Consider the following 24,521-nt stretch of genomic DNA (forward strand, 5'->3'; position numbering starts at 1 on the left):
CCTTGTTGATAGTGCTGTTAAGAAAGTAGAAACTAGAGCCTGTAGGACCTGCCTTGTTGATAGTGCTGTTAAGAAAGTAGAAACTAGGGCCTGTAGGACCTGCCTTGTTGATAGTGCTGTTAAGAAAGTAGAGTAGCGTTTTATTATGGACAGACTTCTCCCTATTTTAGCTGCTGTTGTAGCAATATGTTTTGACCATGGCAGTTTACAATCTAGTGCTACTCCAAGTAGTTTAGTCACCTCAACTTGCTCAATTTCCACATTATTTATTACAAGATTTAGTTGAGGTTTAGGGTTTAGTGAATGATCTGTCCCAAATACAATGCTTTCAGTTTTAGAAATATGTAGGACTAACTTATTAATTGCCACCCATTCTGAAACTAACTGCAGCTCTTTGTTAAGTGTTGCGGTCATTTCCGTCGCTGTAGTAGCTGACCTGTATAGTGTCGAGTCATCCACATACATAGACATACTGGCTTTACTCAAAGCCAGTGACATGTCATTAGTAAAGATTGAAAAAAGTAAGGGGCCTAGACAGCTGCCCTGGGGAATGCCTGACTCTACCTGGATTATGTTGGAGAGGCTTCCATTAAAGCTGTTAGACAGGTAACTCTTTATCCACAATATAGCAGGGGGTGTACAGCCATGACACATACTTTTTTCCAGCAGCAGACTATGATCGATTATGTCAAAAGCCGCTCTGAAGTCTAACAAAACTTAGCGACAGGCTGTCTCAGAAGCAGCAGATCTACTATTCTATTCTATTATGTCAGCTGGTAGAGGTGAAGGGCCCTGTCTATGTGGCTGGATAAACTGGGGGTCGGTGGAAAGGTGTGACACGTGGTGGTGACCGGGACCAGAGGGGCTCGGCTGGAATAAGAAGACCCTTTTAACACTACTGAACGGAGCTGCGCTGAGCTGTACTGTGTGATCATGCATCCATTTGTACCCTTTACATTTACCGAGCTGAGTTTTTACTAGACTAGCCTGGTTGGGCCCAGATGAGCTGCAGAGACTGGGAGCTGACATAGAGGTGTGTCACATCACTGCCATCGAGGCTTGAATAGGACGGATGAGCTTGGCAAACACCTGCCTTTGACCTTTGACCTTTGACCCGTCTCACTGAAGTACACACTCAGGTTCACAATTCAATGAAACTGACCTTAAACAGTTAGCACTTTAGAGTTTGTTGTAGGACAGACAGGGAGAGAAGAAGAAAAAAAACATGATGAATTCAGTGTTTCCCCTATATTAATTTAGCAGCGGCGCACCGAATTGAGGATCCTAATGTTTGGTTTACTCAGTGTATATATATTTACTTATTTTTATTCTGCAGAGACGGTCTTTTAAGCTGAGAGTGACAAGTTACAACATCAGATCGCCCGAGAAATCACAAAGGTAACTAGCTAGCTAGCTTGTAATCCTACTTTTTGAAACCTTACCTAATACACTATCTGCTACAATGTATCACTCCATGGTGATGGGGAAGAGAGACTCCTCATCAATATGACATTTGTAATGTCTTTATTGTTTTGAAACTTCTGTATGTGTAATGTTTACTGTTAATTATTATTGTTTATTTCACTTCTGTATATTATCTACCTCTTTTGCTTTGGCAATGTTAACACATGTTTCCCATGCCAATAAAGCCCATTGAATTGAATTGAGATATATAAATATATAAATATATATATAGATAGAGAGAGAGAGAGAGAGAGAGAGACTGAAAAGAGAGACTCCTCATCCCTAGGTCTGCGTCTGACGTCAGGACGTTAAACACTGAGAGAGAGAGAGAGCGAGAGAGAGAGAGGGAGGCGGGAGGCAAGGAAGAGGAGAAAGAGAGCTGCGATAAACATTGTCACAGAGTGAGTCTAAAGTAGGACAATAAAGGGGATCACGGTATCAATGCTCGAACAATGGACTTAGCAGATATGTTCATCGTCAAATTCCTCTATTTCATCTACTTAATAAATTACACCCAAGGTGAGTAGGAGCATTTTGCATGTATTCTGTAGAGCGAAGGAATAACGGCCAAGAAGGCTAGTAGGCTAGGTTAGCTAAGAAAACTTAACACAACGGACCAAGGCCTGGTCGTTGTGAAGATATCGTTTGTCCTTTTTTTGTTGACAAACCAACAAGCTATATAGTTGTCGAAATATTTTTATTTTAAGTTTGGCAAAAAGCTAGTTTTGTTTTAAAATGCTGGTTTATCATGATGGTTATGTGAAGGCTAACGCTAGCTAGCTCGCTGAGGTGCCATTTGTTGTGAGAATATGAAGAAGGATTCTGCGACCATCGGATTTTTCTTGCAATATTATGGAGTGTTTTAGGCCAATATTGTTTATGCACAACGTCAATAGTAAAAAAAAAAAAAGTGCAATTATGGGGCTGTCCCACTTTCTGTCAGTAATTAACTAGTTAGCCCGCTAATTTAGCATCAGTTTAGCAGCAACAATTAGCTAGTTAGCCGTATTGCTTGATGATTAAATCAAATCAAATGTTATTTGTCACATACACATGGTTAGCAGATGTTAATGCGAGTGTAGCGAAATGCTTGTGCTTCTAGTTCCGACAATGCAGTAATAACCAACAAGTAATCTAACTAACAATTCCAAAACTACTGTCTTGTACACAGTGTAAGGGGATAAAGAATATGTACATAAGGATATATGAATGAGTGATGGTACAGAGCAGCATAGGCAATGTATGGATTAACGTTCCTAGCTAGCTATGCCTTTTGACATCTTGTCATTTTTGCATTTTCTTTGTTTGTTGTTGGCCCAAAGTCAATGGATCTCGAAAGAGAACATATATTCGATCTTTGTTATTAACTTACTTACTAGCTAGCTATGTGGTAGCTAGCATCCTAGGAGGATCTAGGGACATCCTAGGGACATCCTAGGATATCAGGTAGACTAGTGGTTAGAGCTTTGGACTAGTAACTGAAAGGTTGATGGATTGAATCCCAGAGCTGAAAAGGTAAAAATCTGTCGTTCTGCCCCCTGAACAAGGCATTTAACCCACTGTTCCCCAGTAGGTCGTCATTGAAAATAATGATTTGTTATTAACTGACTTGTCTAGTTAAATAAATAAAATAGTAAAAAAAATAATATACGTACAATATATGTTGTAACTCTTCGATGGATACAGTAGAAAGATACAATAGTATACATGTGAATCCAACAATTTCCTGATTTTCATTGACAAGTTCGGATCAAGAAATCTATAGAGGCAACTCACTGTGTTGTTTTCAATGAGATGTCGTTCTTGTTCACATGACGCCACTGCATCATCCTTGCATCAGTTAGAAATCACCCTGCATCGAACTAATTGCTCAAAGAAGTGATTTTTAACAGCTTTGATTGAATGTTGTGTTTCATGGTTCACACACAGCCTGAGATGCATTCTTAAGGAGACTGACTACACCTCTACTCCTTAACGTCCTAGCATTTTTTTGATTTGATATCTTCGGAGGGTAGACTGGCGCTAGCAGCCAAAACAGCCAAGTACTCAATCTAAACGTGAATTGATTCCAAATAGCGATACAGTTTTAACCCTTTTAATTTCATATAATGCTAAATGTACTGTACACCAGTGGTGTCAGGTGGGATGACCACGCTCTAACCACCAGGCTACCCTGCCACCCCTCCACTCTAACCACTAGGCTACCTGCTCTAACCACTAGACTACCCTGCCACCCCTCCACTCTAACCACTAGACTACCCTGCCGCCCCTCCACTCTAACCACTAGACTACCCTGCCGCCCCAGGTGGGATGACCACGCTCTAACCACTAGACTACCCTGCCACCCCTCCACTCTAACCACTAGGCTACCCTGCCGCCCCTCCACTCTAACCACTAGGCTACCCTGCCGCCCCTCCACTCTAACCACTAGACTACCCTGCCGCCCCTCCACTCTAACCACTAGGCTACCTGCCGCCCCAGGTGGGATGACCATGCTCTAACCACTAGACTACCCTGCCGCCCCTCCACTCTAACCACTAGACTACCCTGCCGCCCCTCCACTCTAACCACTAGGCTACCCTGCCGCCCCTCCACTCTAACCACTAGACTACCCTGCCGCCCCTCCACTCTAACCACTAGGCTACCCTGCCGCCCCTCCACTCTAACCACTAGACTACCCTGCCGCCCCTCCACTCTAACCACTAGACTACCCTGCCGCCCCAGGTGGGATGACCACGCTCTAACCACTAGGCTACCCTGCCGCCCCTCCACTCTAACCACTAGACTACCCTGCCGTCCCTCCGCTCTAACCACTAGACTACCCTGCCGCCCCTCCACTCTAACCACTAGACTACCCTGCCGCCCCAGGTGGGATGACCACGCTCTAACCATTAGGCTACCCTGCCGCCCCTCCACTCTAACCACTAGGCTACCCTGCCGCCCCAGGTGGGATGACCACGCTCTAACCACTAGACTACCCTGCCGCCCCTCCACTCTAACCACTAGACTACCCTGCCGCCCCAGGTGGGATGACCACGCTCTAACCACTAGACTACACCTGCCGCCCCTCCGCTCTAACCACTAGACTACACCTGCCGCCCCAGGTGGGATGACCACGCTCTAACCACTAGACTACCCTGCCGCCCCTCCACTCTAACCACTAGACTACCCTGCCGCCCCAGGTGGGATGACCACGCTCTAACCACTAGACTACACCTGCCGCCCCTCCGCTCTAACCACTAGACTACACCTGCCGCCCCAGGTGGGATGACCACGCTCTAACCACTAGACTACCCTGCCGCCCCTCCACTCTAACCACTAGACTACCCTGCCGCCCCAGGTGGGATGACCACGCTCTAACCACTAGACTACCCTGCCGCCACTCCACTCTAACCACTAGACTACCCTGCCGCCCCGCCACTCTAACCACTAGGCTACCCTGCCGCCCCTCCACTCTAACCACTAGGCTACCTGCTCTAACCACTAGACTACCCTGCCGCCCCTCCACTCTAACCACTAGGCTACCCTGCCGCCCCAGATGGGATGACCACGCTCTAACCACTAGACTACCCTGCCGCCCCTCCACTCTAACCACCAGGCTACCTGCTCTGACCACTAGACTACCCTGCCGCCCCTCCACTCTAACCACTAGGCTACCTGCTCTAACCACTAGACTACCCTGCCGCCCCTCCACTCTAACCACTAGGCTACCCTGCCGCCCCAGGTGGGATGACCACGCTCTAACCACTAGACTACCCTGCCGCCCCTCCACTCTAACCACCAGGCTACCTGCTCTAACCACTAGACTACCCTGCCGCCCCTCCACTCTAACCACTAGGCTACCCTGCCGCCCCAGGTGGGATGACCACGCTCTAACCACTAGACTACACCTGCCGCCCCTCCACTCTAACCACTAGACTACCCTGCCGCCCCAGGTGGGATGACCACGCTCTAACCACTAGGCTACCCTGCCGCCCCTCCACTCTAACCACTAGGCTACCCTGCCGCCCCAGGTGGGATGACCACGCTCTAACCACTAGACTACCCTGCCGCCCCTCCACTCTAACCACTAGACTACCCTGCCGCCCCAGGTGGGATGACCACGCTCTAACCACTAGACTACACCTGCCGCCCCTCCGCTCTAACCACTAGACTACACCTGCCGCCCCAGGTGGGATGACCACGCTCTAACCACTAGACTACCCTGCCGCCCCTCCACTCTAACCACTAGACTACCCTGCCGCCCCAGGTGGGATGACCACGCTCTAACCACTAGACTACACCTGCCGCCCCTCCGCTCTAACCACTAGACTACACCTGCCGCCCCAGGTGGGATGACCACGCTCTAACCACTAGACTACCCTGCCGCCCCTCCACTCTAACCACTAGACTACCCTGCCGCCCCAGGTGGGATGACCACGCTCTAACCACTAGACTACCCTGCCGCCACTCCACTCTAACCACTAGACTACCCTGCCTGCCCCTCCACTCTAACCACTAGGCTACCCTGCCTGCCCCTCCACTCTAACCACTAGGCTACCCTGCCGCCCCTCCACTCTAACCACTAGACTACCCTGCCGCCCCTCCACTCTAACCACTAGACTACCCTGCCACCCCTCCACTCTAACCACTAGACTACCCTGCCGCCCCTCCACTCTAACCACTAGACTACCCTGCCGCCCCTCCACTCTAACCACTAGACTACACCTGCCGCCCCAGGTGGGATGACCACGCTCTAACCACTAGACTACCCTGCCGCCCCTCCACTCTAACCACTAGACTACCCTGCCGCCCCTCCACTCTAACCACTAGGCTACCCTGCCGCCCCTCCACTCTAACCACTAGGCTACCCTGCCGCCCCTCCACTCTAACCACTAGGCTACCCTGCCGCCCCTCCACTCTAACCACTAGGCTACCCTGCCGCCCCTCCACTCTAACCACTAGGCTACCCTGCCGCCCCTCCACTCTAACCACTAGGCTACCCTGCCGCCCCTCCACTCTAACCACTAGGCTACCCTGCCGCCCCTCCACTCTAACCACTAGGCTACCCTGCCGCCCCTCCACTCTAACCACTAGGCTACCCTGCCGCCCCTCCACTCTAACCACTAGGCTACCCTGCCGCCCCTCCACTCTAACCACTAGGCTACCTGCCGCCCCTCCACTCTAACCACTAGACTACCCTGCCGCCCCTCCACTCTAACCACTACGCTACCCTGCCGCCCCTCCACTCTAACCACTACGCTACCCTGCCGCCCCTCCACTCTAACCACTAGACTACCCTGCCGCCCCTCCACTCTAACCACTAGACTACCCTGCCGCCCCTCCACTCTAACCACTAGACTACCCTGCCGCCCCTCCACTCTAACCACTAGACTACACCTGCCGCCCCAGGTGGGATGACCACGCTCTAACCACTAGACTACCCTGCCGCCCCTCCACTCTAACCACTAGGCTACCCTGCCGCCCCTCCACTCTAACCACTAGGCTACCCTGCCGCCCCTCCACTCTAACCACTAGGCTACCCTGCCGCCCCTCCACTCTAACCACTAGGCTACCCTGCCGCCCCTCCACTCTAACCACTAGGCTACCCTGCCGCCCCTCCACTCTAACCACTAGGCTACCTGCCGCCCCTCCACTCTAACCACTAGACTACCCTGCCGCCCCACTCTAACCACTAGACTAGGTGGGATGAGCTATAGGAAGATGGTCTCATAGTGATGGCTTAAATGGAACACGGTATCAAACATATGGAAACTACGTTTGACTTATTTCTTTAATTCCACTCCAGCCATTTACAATGAGCCCGTCCTCCTATAACTCCTCCCACCAGCCTCCACTGCTTTACACTGTTTTAACGGGCTTTATCACAGTTTCAGCCGACAGTAGTTTTTTACAGTTACAACACGTTTCTGGGAGCCTTCTTCCGTTACACACAGGTGTTCAGAGCATGCTAATTAGTAAAGGTGGTCCCTCTGTGGTCCGTCTGTCTGTTCCTGTAAACACGTGCTGTAACATGGAGATAGGGCCTTGTGGGAACACTAACCCTATAAAGGTGTGTATCGATGAGACCTTTTTTTTCAATATTTTTTTTTTTAGAAAATGATTTCTCGCTGATATGAATGATACAGTCTTTATGCTTCCAAAACTGTACCGTGTGTATCGATGAGACCTTTTTTTTTTTTACATTTTTTTTTTAGAAAATGATTTCTCGCTGATATGAAAGATAGTCTTTATGCTTCCAAAACTGTACCGTGTGGCTCTTAACGAAACTCCTGGACACAGAAGACGCCTTCGTCCAATGACTCTTTCATGTGATGTCATGGAACTGGGAGTCATGATCTAGGGCTAACCCATTCATAGAGGTCAACTACCTTTCAGTGCCAAACGTTATTGATGAAGGTATCTTCTTCCCTGTGTGTGGGGGGCTTTGGTTCAGATCTCCAACGCTCAGTGTGAACACACATCGCTATCTTCTTCCCTGTGGGGGGGACGACTTTGGTTCAGATCCCCAACACTCAGTGTGAACACACATCGCTTGGAAACATAAGGCACATATCTTTTACATCAGCGAGAAATAATTTTCTTAAAAATAAACAAAACACTACACAATTTTAGAGAGAAGTGTTCTCACACTGCCATATCTCCACGTTACAGTGCGTGTTTACAGAAAACAAGAGGTGCTAACTAGTAGGGATCATCTTTCCCCTTCAAGATGATTCGATACGTGTATAGATAGATATACATGGGCTGTGATACGATACAGGGACGATACATTTTAGTTCGAAATGATTTGGTTTGATTAGCTGTATAGTATTTAACCTACCTACCTACCTGAATGAAATCATGAGCTGAAACAGATCGTACAGTAGCTGAGAGCAGGCACGGGATTTAACACCTGCTCCTGTAAGTGATATCACACCTGAGTTCAAATACTTTGTGTCCTCTAGCTTGCCTGAGGTGGTAGATGGACATTGTTTGCTGTTTTGGGACTATTCTATTGGTCCATTAAGGCAGGCAATCTCAACCGAGCACAGAGACAGTATTTGGAATGATTTCAAATAGTGTTTGAAGCCAGGTCTGAGTGATACTAATTCAGTTGTAATCCATTAGGCCTTATGTTAAAGCCTTATTATGCGATCCGGGTGGTTTTATATCTAGGGTTGAGAGTGAGATTGCTGTGACTGTTTTGCCTAGCCAGGCCTTTCACGGATGGAGATATATAAATAGACCTACATTCTGTTTCTATAATAGAATCGAGTTCTATAATAGATTCTAGTTGTGTAATAGATTGCATTTCTATATTAGATTGTATTTCTATATTATATTTTGTTTCTATAATAGATTCTAGTTCTGTAATAGATTGCATTTCTATAATATATTCGATTTCTATATTCGATTCTGTTTCTATAGTAGATTCTGGTTCTACAATAGGTTGTATTTCTACAATAGGTTGTATTTCTACAATAGGTTGTATTTCTACAATAGGTTGTATTTCTACAATAGGTTGTATTTCTATAATAGGTTGTATTTCTATAATAGGTTGTATTTCTATAATAGGTTGTATTTCTATAATAGGTTGTATTTCTACAATAGGTTGTATTTCTACAATAGATTGTATTTCTACAATAGGTTGTATTTCTACAATAGGTTGTATTTCTATAATAGGTTGTATTTCTATAATAGGTTGTATTTCTACAATAGGTTGTATTTCTACAATAGGTTGTATTTCTACAATAGGTTGTATTTCTATAATAGATTCTATTTCTATGGATGTAGACTAGGCTATATGCTCAGTGAACTACCACTCCTTTGTAGGACTACCACTTCTTTTGCTCGTTTTATGTAATTTTGAGGGGGGGGGGGGGTAAATCCAGACGTTACGGTGGCCTCCACAAGTCAGGACTCCTATGTAATTACACACAGAATGTTCGCATGTACGGGACTAAGTAGACTATGTGTAATGTGTTTCCAGGCCTTGGTAGAATAAATTGGGGATCATGAATGTTATGATGGTGCTATCATGGTATCGTTATAGGCTGTTATGTTTTTTTATATGGTTTGTTGATATAGTTAGGCCTAGAAGAGGAAGAAACATGTGATATAATTAAGCAATAAGGCCCAAGGAGGTGTGGTATATGGACAATATACCACGGCTCACGGTTGTTCTTAGGCAAGACGCAACGCGACACAGCCCTTAGCCGTGGTATATTGGCCATATACCACAAACCCACGAGGCGCCTCAATGCTATTATAAACTGGTTACCAATTGTAATTAGAGCAGTTAAAATAAATGGTCTGATATACCATGGCTGTTAGCCAATCAGCATTCGGGGCTCGAACCACCCAGTTTATAATTGTAGTTAATATTCAGTTTACACAGCCTGTCTTGTCATCTTCACAGGTTACCATTATGGGAACCCCCTGAACAAGTATGTTCATCACTATGAGGGTCTCTCCTATAACACCTATGAGATACATGAAAAGCACCTGAGAGCCAAGAGGGCCCTCCACCACCAAGACGCGTTTCTCCATCTAGACTTCCATGCACACGGAAGGTAGGCCTACGTCTCCCAGACCTTTTTTTTTACTCTCTGTGTGTGTCTCTCTGTGTGTGTGTCTCTCTGTGTGTGTGTCTCTCTCTCTGTGTGTGTGTCTCTCTCTCTGTGTGTGTGTCTCTCTCTCTGTGTGTGTGTCTCTCTCTCTGTGTGTGTGTCTCTCTCTCTGTGTGTGTGTCTCTCTCTCTGTGTGTGTGTCTCTCTCTCTCTGTGTGTGTCTCTCTCTGTGTGTCTCTGTGTGTGTCTCTCGCTCTGTGTGTCTCTCTCTCTCTCTGTGTGTCTCTCTCTCTTTCTGTGTCTCTCTGTGTCTCTCTCTCTGTGTCTCTCTCTGTGTCTCTCTCTCTGTGTCTCTCTCTCTGTGTCTCTCTCTCTGTGTGTCTCTCTCAACGCGTCTATAACAGAACCGTTCGGTTCTCAATAACATAGGCCTATTTGTAGTTTCAATGAAAGTTGTTAAGCTTTGTTTTCATCTGATTATTTTCAGAAAACATTTTAGAGAATTATTAATATCCTCTACCTTCTAAATTAGCCTTCCCAGGCTTCGTGGGAGAGCATGGTTTCTCTCATGGTCTCGACCGGGTCCCTAGGTAGGCCATCTGGCTGTTTGTTCAGTTTTATTTAAAATCATTTAAAATATTTAATCTGTGCTTAATGGTCATTAAACATCCAGTAGGGGGTTGGAGGCTATTGGCCACTCCCCTTTGCGATATTACAGAGGATTTGAATAAAGTTCAGCGTTCCCCCTGGGACTTAGGGGCTGTTTTTCTGCAAAGGGACCAGGACGACTGATCCGTGTAAAGGAAAGAATGAATGGGGCCATGTATTGTGAGATTTTGAGTGAAAACCTCCTTCCACTTTAAACGTCCACTGTTTTGATTCGCAACTTCAGAACTAACAACTGGCTTTTGACCGGACTCTACCGTCTGATGGGAAGTACGAAATAAAACACATTTACTCAGTAAAATAAAGTTTTTAATTGAAAACATGTTGTTAATCTTTTTTGTGGTAATTTTTTATGTTTGGCAAACTGTTTTTATAAAAGCAATAAGAGCCTGGAAGCCGGGGGTTATGGGGATCACTCCCTCCTAAAGGTTTTTTCCCAGCTTTTTTGGTTTCACCCTGGTCCTTAGAACAGCCCTGAGCCGGCTGTTATCACACGATAAACCCCCGGGGTTCTTATTCCTTATTGCTTCATTATTCGTCAATTGTACACATGGTCGAACCGAAATGTACCTTCCTCTTTATCCCTACCCCTCCGAATGACACGGATACACGTACAGGTTGGAGAGGTGTCTGTCCCTATGCCATGTACACCTCTTTTGGAGATTTATTTTTAGGGAGAAGTCACTGATGTTGACCAACTCAAAATTCTCTCCTTTTTTACTGTTAGTGTTTGAGGAGCTTTACAGAACGTAATGAATTTCGTTCTTCAATTATTTACAGTGCTACTTTTTAGAGTTTTTATTTTTTTAACATCGTTTAATATGCAGGAAAGACGCAGTGTTTTTTTTTTTTCAAGGTGACCTCATTTTTGCTGTTGGAGTTGGAAATAATATTCACTGCCCTTGTACGGTAACAAAAAATAGATTTTTAATTTTCTGCTGGGCCAATACCCTTGTCTTTTTATCCCTCTGCCTCTCTCTCTCTTTCATTTTCATTATTTTTCCCCCGAGTCCTGTGAAACATCGGTCAAGTTCCATCCAGAGGTTTTTTTTTATTATTCTTATTGATTTATTTGACCTTTTTAAAAAATTTATGTTATCAGGTAGGACCTATGTTATTATGAGCACCAACACACTCTATAATAATAACCTGAATCATAGAAATAGATTATATAGAACGGAAATTCTATAGTTTATATTTCTATGATCCGGAGACTCACTCTCGGGCCTGAAGGCACCACGTTTTAGTGCCACGTGTTAATAACATAGTACAGGAGAAAAGGGGTTTGAGATGAGACTCTTCTCGCGAGCCATTGAAACACCATTTAACTGAAACGTTGAATCTCAGTGGGTGTATTCAGAATTTAATTGTTGTCCTCCACATTTATGTTTGTTTGTTGTTGCTCTAAATTGTAATAAAAAACACCAGCTGTTTTATGAAGGTTGTTTCAGGACGTGTCTTCCAGACAGCTACTGGGGATTCTTATAAATGAAACTAAACATATGTATCTATCTATATATCAGGTGATTGTTTGTTTATTTAATATGTCAATGTATTTGTATCTGTCCCTCCTCAAATAAAACCATACAGAATTTTTATTTTACAAGGCAAGTCAGTTCAGAACAAATTCTTATTTTCAATTACGGTCTAGGAACAGTGGGTTAACGGCCTGTTCAGGGGCAGAATGACAGATTTGTACCTTGTCAGCTCGGGGGTTTGAACTTGCAACCTTCCGGTTACTAGTCCAACGCTCTAACCACTAGGCTGCCCTGAATGACTGAATGACTTGGTACTAAACCTCCTCTGTTTCCATCTGTCAGACACTTCAACCTGAGGATGAAGAGAGACACCAGTCTGTTTGCGGAGGACCTGAAGGTGTCTGTAGGAGGCCAGGAGGTGAACTATGACACCTCTCACATTTACACAGGAGAAATATATGGTGAGCCTGGAGGACGCTTCACCTCATATATCTGTTTTTGTGTTCCTTCTATGTGTTATATACAGTGCCTTGCGAAAGTATTCGGCCCCCTTGAACTTTGCGACCTTTTGCCACATTTCAGGCTTCAAACATAAAGATATAAAACTGTATTTTTTTGTGAAGAATCAACTTCACAATCAACCCCTTAAGTTAAAAATCAACCCCTTAAGTTAATACTTTGTAGCGCCACCTTTTGCTGCGATTACAGCTGTAAGTCGCTTGGGGTATGTCTCTATCAGTTTTGCACATCGAGAGACTGACATTTTTTCCCATTCCTCCTTGCAAAACAGCTCGAGCTCAGTGAGGTTGGATGGAGAGCATTTGTGAACAGCAGTTTTCAGTTCTTTCCACAGATTCTCGATTGGATTCAGGTCTGGACTTTGACTTGGCCATTCTAACACCTGGATATGTTTATTATTGAACCATTCCATTGTAGATTTTGCTTTATGTTTTGGATCATTGTCTTGTTGGAAGACAAATCTCCGTCCCAGTCTCAGGTCTTTTGCAGACTCCATCAGGTTTTCTTCCAGAATGGTCCTGTATTTGGCTCCATCCATCTTCCCATCAATTTTAACCATCTTCCCTGTCCCTGCTGAAGAAAAGCAGGCCCAAACCCTGATGCTGCCACCACCATGTTTGACAGTGGGGATGGTGTGTTCAGGGTGATGAGCTGTGTTGCTTTTACGCCAAACATAACGTTTTGCATTGTTGCCAAAAAGTTCAATTTTGGTTTCATCTGATCAGAGCACCTTCTTCCACATGTTTGGTGTGTCTCCCAGGTGGCTTGTGGCAAACTTTAAACGACACTTTTTATGGATATCTTTAAGAAATGGCTTTCTTCTTGCCACTCTTCCATAAAGGCCAGATTTGTGCAATATACGACTGATTGTTGTCCTATGGACAGAGTCTCCCACCTCAGCTGTAGATCTCTGCAGTTCATCCAGAGTGATCATGGGCCTCTTGGCTGCATCTCTGATCAGTATTCTCCTTGTATGAGCTGAAAGTTTAGAGGGACGGCCAGGTCTTGGTAGATTTGCAGTGGTCTGATACTCCTTCCATTTCAATATTATCGCTTGCACAGTGCTCCTTGGGATGTTTAAAGCTTGGGAAATCTTTTTGTATCCAAATCCGGCTTTAAACTTCTTCACAACAGTATCTAGGACCTGCCTGGTGTGTTCCTTGTTCTTCATGATGCTCTCTGCGCTTTTAACGAACCTCTGAGACTATCACAGTGCAGGTGCATTTATACGGTGACTTGATTACACACAGGTGGATTGTATTTATCATCATTAGTCATTTAGGTCAACATTGGATCATTTAGAGATCCTCACTGAACTTCTGGAGAGAGTTTGCTGCATTGAAAGTAAAGTAATAAAAATAATTTTGCACGCCCAATTTTTCAGTTTTTGATTTGTTAAAAAAGTGTGAAATATCCAATAAATGTTGTTCCAGTTCATGATTGTGTCCCACTTGTTGTTGATTCTACACAAAAAAATACAGTTTTATATCTTTATGTTTGAAGCCTGAAATGTGGCAAAAGGTCGCAAAGTTCAAGGGGGCCGAATACTTTCGCAAGGCACTGTATGTATGCTATGTATGCTACATTTAATGTTCCTTCTATGTGTTTTATATCTAACCCTGTCCTGTATGCTACATTTAATGGATGGGTCCAGGTAGTCCCTCCCTCAGTCTGTTTCTTCTTTTGGGGGTCTATTGTATACTGGCCTCCACTCCAGCTGTTCTAGGGGTTTTGCAGATTAAGCTTGATTCTGGATTGAGAATAGGGTGTTGAGGTCTGGTATCACACGACTAAATGACCCCTGCTTTCTCTATCTCCAGGTGAAAAGGGCACACTGAGCCATGGTTCGGTGGTGGAGGGCAAGTTCGAGGGCTTCATCCAGACGTACCAGGGGAAGTTCTACGTAGAGCCAGCGGAGAGATACCTGAAGGACCGGGACGTTCCCTTCCACTCCGTTATCTACCACGAGGACGACATCAGTGAGTACTGTGGGGGTGTGTGTGTGTGTGTGTGTCAAAGACCTACCCTTCCACTCTTTACACCCAATCCTGCTTCTGTCCCTATACAAACACACTGGCTTTGGTGTACCCTTTTGTCATATTTTAATTGTGTGAGTGCATGCTTGTTCCTGTTGCATCTGGAGGATAGAGACTGGCTCAGTGCTGGCCCCTAGGGAGAGGAGACACTCATTAGCTGAGGGACTGGGTGTATTAAAAAAAAAAAAAAAAAAAGCCCTCTCAATCTGATTGGCCTTCAGGCCCGTCAATCAACCGCTGATGCCGACCAATCAACTCCAGCTCAGCTGTTCTCCACTGTTCATACCGGACCTTATTCCTTTGTTCCATGGGCTATCAGTAGGCAGCAGTGGGTGATGAGGTGGGGTCCTGGTGAGGTCCTGGTGACTCGCCTCCGTTCTATTGGCAAATGTCCAGTCACTGGAGAATAAGATGGATGAGCTTTGTTCCAGAGTCTCTGATCAGAGAGACTTAAAAAGCTAAAAATATTCCATGTCTTATTGAAACGAGGCTGGATCGGACTGCAGCTTCGGGGAAAACGAAAGGACAGTGAGGGGGTTTTTTTCTCTTTTTTTTCTCTCTCATAAATAATAACTGATGTGCTGCTTCTATACCCCATAATGACAAAGCAAAAACAGTTAAAAAAAGAATATATATATATATATATACACATTTTTTTTTATAAAACTTAAACAGCAACAGTTGAAATCGGAAGTTTACATACACTTAGGTTAGAGTCATTAAACCTCGTTTTTCAACCACTCCACAAATTTCTTGTTAACAAACTATAGTTTTGGCAAGTCAGTTAGGACATCTACTTTGTGCATGACACAAGTAATCTTTCCAACAGTTGTTTACAGATAGATTTTTTTCACTTATAATTCACTGTATCACAATTCCAGTGGGTCATAAGTTTACATACACTAAGTTGACTCTGCCTTTAAACAACTTGGAAAATTCCAGAACATTATGTCATGGCTTTAGAAGCTTCTGCTAGGCTAATTGACATCATTTGAGTCAATTGGAGGTGTACCCGTGGATGTATTTCAAGGCCTACCTTCAAACTCAGTGCCTCTTTGCTTGACATCATGGGAAAATCTAAAGAAATCAGCCAAGACCTCAGAAAAGATTGTAGACTTCCACAAGTCTGGTTCATCCTTGGGAGCAATTTCCAAACACCTGAAGGTACCACGTTCATCTGTACAAACAATAGTATGCAAGTATAAACACCATGGGACCACGCAGCTGTCATACCATTTAGGAAGGAGACGCGTTCTGTCTTCTAGAGATGAACGTACTTTGGTGCGAAAAGTGCAAATCAATCCCAGAACAGCAGCAAAGGACCTTGTGAAGATGCTGGAGGAAACGGGTACAAAAGTATCTATATCTACAGTAAAACGAGTCCTATATCGACATAACCTGAAAGGCTGCTCATCAGCAGCCTTTCAGGTTATGTCGATATAGGACTCATTTTACTGTAGATATAGATACTTTTGTACCTGTTTCCTCCAGCATCTTCACAAAAAAAAAAAGCCAGACTACGTTTTGCAACTGCACATGGGGACAAAGATTGGGCTTTTTGGAGAAATGTCCTCTGGTCTGATGAAACAAAAATAGAACTGTTTGGCCATAATGAACATCGTTATGTTTGTAAGAAAAAGAGGGAGACTTGCAAGCCAAAGAACAACATCCCAACCGTGAAACACGGGGGTGGCAGCATCATGTTGTGGGGGTGCTTTGCTGCAGGAGGGACTGGTGCACTTCACAAAATAGATGGCATCATGAGGGAGGAAAATTATGTGGATATATTGAAGCAACATTTCAAGACATCAGTCAGGAAGTTAAAGCTTGGTCGCAAATGGGTCTTCCAAATGGACAATGACTCCAAGCATACTTCCAAAGTTGTGGTAAAATGGCTTAAGGACAACAAAGTCAAGGTATTGGAGTGGCCATCACAAAGTCCTGGCCTCAATCCTATAGAAAATGTGTGGGCAGAACTGAAAAAGTGTGTGCGAGCAAGGTGGCCAACAAACCTCACTCAGTTACACCAGCTCTGTCAGGAGGAATGGGCCAAAATTCACCCAACTTATTCTGGGAAGCTTGTGGAAGGCTACCTGAAACGTTTGACCCAAGTTAAACAATTTAAAGGCAATTCTACCAAATACTAATTGAGTGTATGTAAACTTCTGACCCACTGGGAATGTGAAATAAATACAAGCTGAAATAAATCAGTCTCTCTACTATTATTCTGACATTATTTCACATCTTTAAAATGAAGTGGTTATCCTAACTGACCTAAGACAAGGAATTTTTTACATGGATTAAATGTCAGAAATGGTGAAAAACTGAGTTTAAATGTATTTGGCTAAGGTGTATGTAAACGTCTGACTTCAACAGTAGATACTACCTCATCAAAGGAACCTTTATTTACATAAGTATTCAGACCCTTCTGCTATGAGACTCAAAATTGAGCTCGGGTGCATCCTTTTTCCATTGATCATCCTTGAGATGTTTCTACAACTTGAATGGAGTCCATCTGTGGTAAAATCAATTGATTGGAGACGATTTGGAAAGGCACACACCAGTTCCTCTGTGGAGATGGTTGTCCTTCTGGAAGATTCTCCCATCTCTCCGTCAATCAGGCCATTATGGTAGAGTGGCCAGACAGAAGCCACTCCTCAGTAAAAGGCACATGACAGCCCGCTTGGAGTTTTCCAAAAAGGCACCTAAAGACACTCAGACCATGAGAAGCAAGATTCTCTGATCTGATGAAACCAAGATTGAACTCTTTGACCTGAATGCCAAGCGTCACGTCTGGAGGAAACCTGGCACCATCCCTATGGTGAAGCATGGTGGTGGCAACATCATGCTGTGGGGATGTTTTTCAGTGGCAGGGACTGGGAGACTAGTCAGGATCAAGGGATAGATGAATGGCGCAAAGTACAGTGAGATCCTTGATGAAAACCTGCTCCGGGGTGCTCAGGACCTCAGACTGTGGCAAAGGTTCACCTTCCAACAGGACAATGACCCTAAGCACTCAGACAAGACAAGACAGGACTGAATGTCTGGCCCAGCCAGAGCCCGGACTTGAACCCGATCGAACATCTCTGTAGAGACCTGAAAATAACTGTGTGGGGACTCTCCCCATCAAACCTGACAGAATTGGGGAGGATCTGCAGAGAATAATGGGAGAAACTCCCCAATTACAGGTGTGCCACGTGTGCAGCATCATACTCAAGAAGACTCGAGGCTGTAATCACTACCAAAGGTGCTTCAACAAAGTACTGAGTAAAGAGTCTGATTACTAATGTAAATGTGATATTTCAGCTTTTTATTATAATACATTTGCAGACATTTCTAAAAACCTGTTTTGCTTTGTCATAATGGGATCTTGTGTGTAGATAGATGAGGAAAAACTGGGACTTTGAAAATAATTTCTGCAAAAAAAAAAATTTGAAATAATATTTTTTTAATTGTATTATTTAACCTTTATTACTAGGCAGGTCAGTTAAGAACAAATTCTTATTTACAATGACGGCCTACGAATGCCCATTGTCCAGCGTCGTCCGGGTTTGGCCGGGATAGGCCGGCATTGTAAATAAGAATTTGTTCTTTACCTACTTAAAAAATAATAATAATAATAATAATATAATATATATATATATATTTCTTCCCACATAATGTCTATTCCATAGCATCTACTCGTTGAAGGTTTTAAATGTGGTTGTTTTTTACTCTTTTCGACATTGTAGAATAATAGTGAAGACATCAAAACTATGAAATAACACACGGACTCATGTAGCAACCAAAAAAGTGTTAAACAAATCAAAATATATTTTACATTTGAGATTCCTCAAAGTAGCCCCCCTTTTCCTTGATGACAGCTTTGCACACTCTTGGCATTCTCCTTGCCCACAAGGGTGATGATCTCAGAGAGACATCAGGGATTGTAACATACTCGGTTTCACGGAAACATGGCTCTCTCGGGATATACTGTCCCCGTTCATACAGCCAGCTGGGTTCTCAGTACATCACACAGACAGGAATAAAGAACTCTCTGGATGTACTGTCCCCATCCATAGAGCCAGCTAGGTTCTCAGTACATCACACAGACAGGAATAAAGACCTCTCTGGATGTACTGTCCCCATCCATAGAGCCAGCTGGGTTCTCAGTACATCACACAGACAGGAATAAAGAACTCTCTGGATGTACTGTCCCCATCCATAGAGCCAGCTGGGTTCTCAGTACATCACACAGACAGGAATAAAGAACTCTCTGGATGTACTGTCCCCATCCATAGATCCAGCTGGGTTCTCAGTACATCACACAGACAGGAATAAAGAACTCTCTGGATGTACTGTCCCCATCCATAGAGCCAGCTGGGTTCTCAGTACATCACACAGACAGGAATAAAGACCTCTCTGGATGTACTGTCCCCATCCATAGAGCCAGCTGGGTTCTCAGTACATCACACAGACAGGAATAAAGAACTCTCTGGATGTACTGTCCCCATCCATAGAGCCAGCTGGGTTCTCAGTACATCACACAGACAGGAATAAAGACCTCTCTGGATGTACTGTCCCCATCCATATAGCCAGCTGGGTTCTCAGTACATCACACAGACAGGAATAAAGACCTCTCTGGATGTACTGTCCCCATCCATAGAGCCAGCTGGGTTCTCAGTACATCACACAGACAGGAATAAAGAACTCTCTGGATGTACTGTCCCCATCCATAGAGCCAGCTGGGTTCTCAGTACATCACACAGACAGTAATAAAGAACTCTCTGGATGTACTGTCCCCATCCATAGAGCCAGCTGGGTTCTCAGTACATCACACAGACAGGAATAAAGACCTCTCTGGATGTACTGTCCCCATCCATAGAGCCAGCTGGGTTCTCAGTACATCACACAGACAGGAATAAAGACCTCTCTGGATGTACTGTCCCCATCCATAGAGCCAGCTGGGTTCTCAGTACATCACACAGACAGGAATAAAGACCTCTCTGGGAAGAAGAAAGGTGGGGGTGTATGTTGATGATTAACTACTCATGGTGGGATTGTGATGATGTACAGGAACTCAAGTCCTTTTGTTCAACTGACCTAGAATACCTCACAATCAAATGCCGACCGTATTACCTCCCAAGATAATTATCTTAGGTTATAGTCACAGCCGTGTATATTCCCCTTCAAGCCGATACCACTACGGTCCTCAAAGAACTACACTGGACTTTATGCAAACTGGAAACCACATATCCTATTTATTGTAGCTGGGGATTTTAAAAAGCTAATTTTGAGGAAAACGCTACCTAAGTTCTACCAACACATTGACAGTAGTACTCTTTCTGGAAAAACACTGGACCACTGCTACTCTCCCTCTCGAGATGCCTACAAGGCCCTCCCCTGACCTCCCTTCGGCAAATCAAATCACAACTCCATTTTGCTCCTCCCTTCCTATAGGTGCCAGTGTAGACAAAGAGGCAGATGATCATGCCGACGGTGACCGCACCTCCCCACAGGTTCTTGAGTTCACTCCTTCTCACGCTGTTAACGCTAATCAACATTTCGCCTACAAGGCCCTCCTTCTGGGCTTTCCTCCTCCGTGGCCGACTAGTAAGACATTTAAACGTATTAACCCTCGCAAGGCTGCCGGTCCAGACAGCATCCCTAGCCACCACCTCAGGGCATGCGCAGACCAGCTGCCTGGATTGTTTACAGACATATTCGATCTCTTCCTATCCCAGTCTGCTGTCCCCACTTGCTTCAAGATGTCCACCATTGTTCTTGTACCCAAGAAAGCAAAATGTATTTAACCTTTATTTAACTAGGCAAGTCAGTTAAGAACAAATTATTATTTACAATGACGAACTACCGGGGAACAGTGGGTTTAACTGCCTGTTCAGGGGCAGAACAACACATTTTTACCTTGTCAGCTCTGGGATTCAATCTAGCAACCTTTCGGTTACTGGCCCAATGCTCTAACCACTAGGCTACCTGCCGCCCCTCACTAGGCTACTTGCCGCCCCTCACTAGGCTACTTGCCGCCCCTCACTAGGCTACTTGCCGCCCCTCACTAGGCTACCTGCCGCCCCTCACTAGGCTACCTGCCGCCCCTCACTAGGCTACCTGCCGCCCCACTAAAGGTAAATGAACTAAATGACTAGCTCTCACTTCTGTCATCATGAAGTGTTTCAAGAGGCTAGTTAAAGATCATATCACCTCTACCTTACCTGATACCCATGGCACTGCACTCTGCCCTATCCCATCTGGACAAGAGGAATACCTATGTAAGAATGCTGTTCATTGACTATAGCTCAGCATTCAACACAACAGGCCCTGGGTCTGAAACCCGCCCTGTTCAACTGGGTCCTGGACTTCCTGACGGGCCGCCCACAGGTGGTGAAGGTAGGAAACAACACCTCCACTTCGCTGATCCTCAACACTGGGGACCCACAAGGGTGCGTTCTCAGCCCCCTCCTGTTCACCCATGACTGCGAGGCCATGCACACCTCCAACACAATCATCAATATTTCAGACAACACAACAGTAGTAGGCCTGATTTACCAACAATGAGGAGACAGCCTACGGGGTGAGGGCCCTGGGAGAGTCTTGACAGAAAAATAACCTCTCACTCAACGTCAACAAAACAAAGGAGCTGATCAAAACAGCAGGGGTTCCTCGGCGTTCATCACTGACGATCTGAAATGGTCCACCCACACATAGTGTGGTGAAGAAGGCGCAACAGCGCCTCTTCAACCTCAGGAGGCTGAAGAAATTTGGTTTTACAGATGCACAATCGAGACCATCCTGTCGGGCCGTATCACCGCCTGGTACGGCAACTGCACCGTCCTCAACCGCAAGGCTCTCCAGAGGGTGGTGCGGTTTGCCCAACGCATCACCAGGGGCAACCTACCTGCCCTCCATGGCACCTACAGCACCGGATGTCACAGAAAGGCAAAAAAGATCATCAAGGACATCAACCACCCGAGCCACGTTCTGTTCACCCCGCTATCATCCAGAAGATGAGGTCCGAAGTGGTCTCTCTGGCCATCTCAAGACCATCAGACTGTTAAATAGCCATCACTGCCCAGGTTCCACTCTGTTATGCAACCCTGCACCTTAGAGGCTGCTGCCCTATATACATAAGCTTGGCCACTTTAATAATGGAACACTGGTCACTTTAATAATGGAACACTGGTCACTTTAATAATGGAACACTGGTCACTTTAATGTTTCCATACTGCTTTACTCATCTCATATGTATATACTGTTTTCAATACTACTGTTTTCTATTCTACTGTATTTTAGTCAACGCCTCTCTGACATTGCTCAATCTAATATTTATATATTTCTTAATTACATTCTTTTAATTTTAGATTTGTGTGAATTGTTAGATACTACTGCACTGTTGGAGCTAGGAACACAAACATTTCTCTACACCATCTGCTAAATATGTGTATGTGACCAATCAAATTTGATTTGATTTGACATATGCTGAGCAATTGTTGGCTGCTTTTCCTTCACTCTGCAGTCCAACTCATCCCAAACCATCTCATTTGGGTTGTGGAGGCCAGGTTATCTGCCCTTCCACAGCCTGGAGGTGTGTTGGGTCATTGTTCTGTTGAAAAACAAATGATAGTCCCACTAAGCGCAAACCAGATGGGATGGCATATCGCTGCAGAATGTTGTGTTTGCAATGCTGGTTAAGTGTGCCTTGAATTCTAAATAAATCACTGACAGTGTCACCAGCAAAGCACCATCACACCTCCTCTTCCATGCTTCACAGTGGGAACCACACATGCAGAGATCATCTGTTCAACTACTCTGCGTCTCACAAAGACACAACGGTTGGAACCAAAAATCTCAAATTTGGACTCATCAGACCTAAAGGACAGATTTCCACCAGTCTAATGTCCATTGCTCGTGTTTCTTGGCTCAAGCAAGTCTCTTCTTATTATTGGTGTCCTTTAGTAGTGGTTTCTTTGCAGTAATTCCACCATGCAGGCCTGATTCACGCAGTCTCCTCTGAACAGTTGATGTTGAGATGTGTCTGTTACTTGAACTCTGTGAATAATTTATTTGGACTGCAATTACTGAGGCTGGTAACTTCAATGAACTTATCCTCTGCAGCAGAGGTAACTCTGGGTCTTCCTTTCCTATGGCGGTCCTCATGAGAGCCAGTTTCATCAGAGCGCTTGATGGTTTTTTGCGACTGCAACTAAAGAAACTTTAAATTTTCCAGATTGACTGACCTTCATGTCTTTTAAAGTAATGATGGAGTGTCGTTTCTCTTTGCTTATTTGAGCTGTTCTTGACATAATATGGACTTGGTCTTTTACCAAATAGGGCCATCTTCTGTATACTCACCCCTACTTTGTCACGACACAACAAGGTGTAGAGTGAGTAAGATTGTATATGAGAGTTTTAGTGGAAAATGTTATCTAAACAATTCATGTCCATCTCTCTCTCTCTCACCTAGACTATCCCCATAAGTATGGTCCGGAGGGGGGCTGTGCCGACCACTCAGTGTTTGAGAGGATGAAAAGGTACCAAGCCACTGCCATAGAGAAGCCAGACAAGGTGATTTAACACACTTTTTTAAATTATTTTTTTAACGTTTTTTTTTGTTAGGGTTGAACAATTTTTTTGGTAACTTTCCTCAAAAAAATCCCTAGGTTTTCCCAGAATTCCCAGTTGGAAAATTCCCTTGAATCGGAAGGGGAATATGCAAGGACATTTGGTATCGTTCAAACCAGGATTTTCTGGAAAAGCTGGTTAGTTTTGGAAAAGTTACTGGAATTGTTTAGCCCTACACATTTATACGATAGTGGTTCTCAAAGTAAGGAGCCGTAAGCGTGGGACTGGAAGGGAAACAAACACAGTATTTATCTAATTAACTCATAGCTTTGTTTCCTCTATTGAGCGATGTGATGATACTCCATGTAAGTATTTTTTAATAGGACTGGATACTAACATACTGCATATTGCATCAACTTCTTGCCTCAACATCTCACCTGAGATTCAGCCGTAAGGGGTTTATAACACTATAACGTTATATAAGATAGCGGGTTTATTATTATCCCCAATGGAGAAATGTTGGTACAATACAGTCTACAATAACGATATTTAAATCCCTTACATCTCCTTCCTCATTCTCCTCCTCTTCATCATCCCCCTCCTCCTCCCAGGGGCTCCATTCTGAGGAGGTGTCCAGTGACCCGGTGTTGCTGAGGAAGAGGAGGATGGCTCAGATAGAGAAGAACACCTGTCAGCTCTTCATCCAGACAGACCACCTCTTCTTCAAGTACTACAAGACCAGGGAAGCTGTTATCGCACAGGTGTGCTGAATGACACACACACATACACACACACACACACACACACACACATACATTAGTCCTCAATAACACCAAGTGGATTATGGGAAAACATGTCATCAATGCTTTCAGACAGTTTTTTTTTCCATTCCATAATAATGATGTGAATACTGATGTATGTTGTGTGTCTCTCAGATTTCTAGTCACGTCAAGGCTATAGATGCCATCTACCAGGGAACAGACTTCATGGGCATCCGCAACATCAGCTTTATGGTCAAGAGGATACGGGTGAGTCCCTCCCTGCCTAGTTGTTTGACCTGGCATCAATCAAATTAAATTATATTTCTAAACCCCTTTTTTAAAAAAACAAAAACAGCTGTTTTAGCGATTCAAAGTCTCCGCTGTCCCTCGGGCCTCTTCTTCTCTTTAAACTCGTTGTTAGTTCAGCAGTCATCACCATCACTTCCTGTTGTCTGTCATGACGTCACTTCCTGTTTCCACGTCCTCATT

The 24,521-nt window shown here is 44.6% G+C and overlaps 1 protein-coding gene across 1 annotated transcript in view; it reads left to right on the top strand.

Moving 5' to 3' along the window:
• Positions 1 to 1,829: 1,829 nt before the first annotated feature.
• The window catches only part of LOC139376479 (disintegrin and metalloproteinase domain-containing protein 10-like), a 38,120-nt gene continuing 15,428 nt past the window's right edge, over positions 1,830 to 24,521 (top strand). The window contains exons 1-7 of the mRNA XM_071119115.1: positions 1,830 to 1,983; positions 9,866 to 10,019; positions 12,503 to 12,621; positions 14,500 to 14,658; positions 23,174 to 23,274; positions 23,883 to 24,032; positions 24,207 to 24,299. Of these exons, the coding sequence (XP_070975216.1) occupies positions 1,917 to 1,983; positions 9,866 to 10,019; positions 12,503 to 12,621; positions 14,500 to 14,658; positions 23,174 to 23,274; positions 23,883 to 24,032; positions 24,207 to 24,299 (843 nt within the window). The 5' untranslated portion in view covers positions 1,830 to 1,916. The remainder of the gene's footprint in view (positions 1,984 to 9,865; positions 10,020 to 12,502; positions 12,622 to 14,499; positions 14,659 to 23,173; positions 23,275 to 23,882; positions 24,033 to 24,206; positions 24,300 to 24,521) is intronic.

Source organism: Oncorhynchus clarkii, chromosome 2 (genome assembly GCF_045791955.1).
Source record: "Oncorhynchus clarkii lewisi isolate Uvic-CL-2024 chromosome 2, UVic_Ocla_1.0, whole genome shotgun sequence".
NCBI classification, from domain to species: Eukaryota; Metazoa; Chordata; class Actinopteri; order Salmoniformes; family Salmonidae; genus Oncorhynchus; species Oncorhynchus clarkii.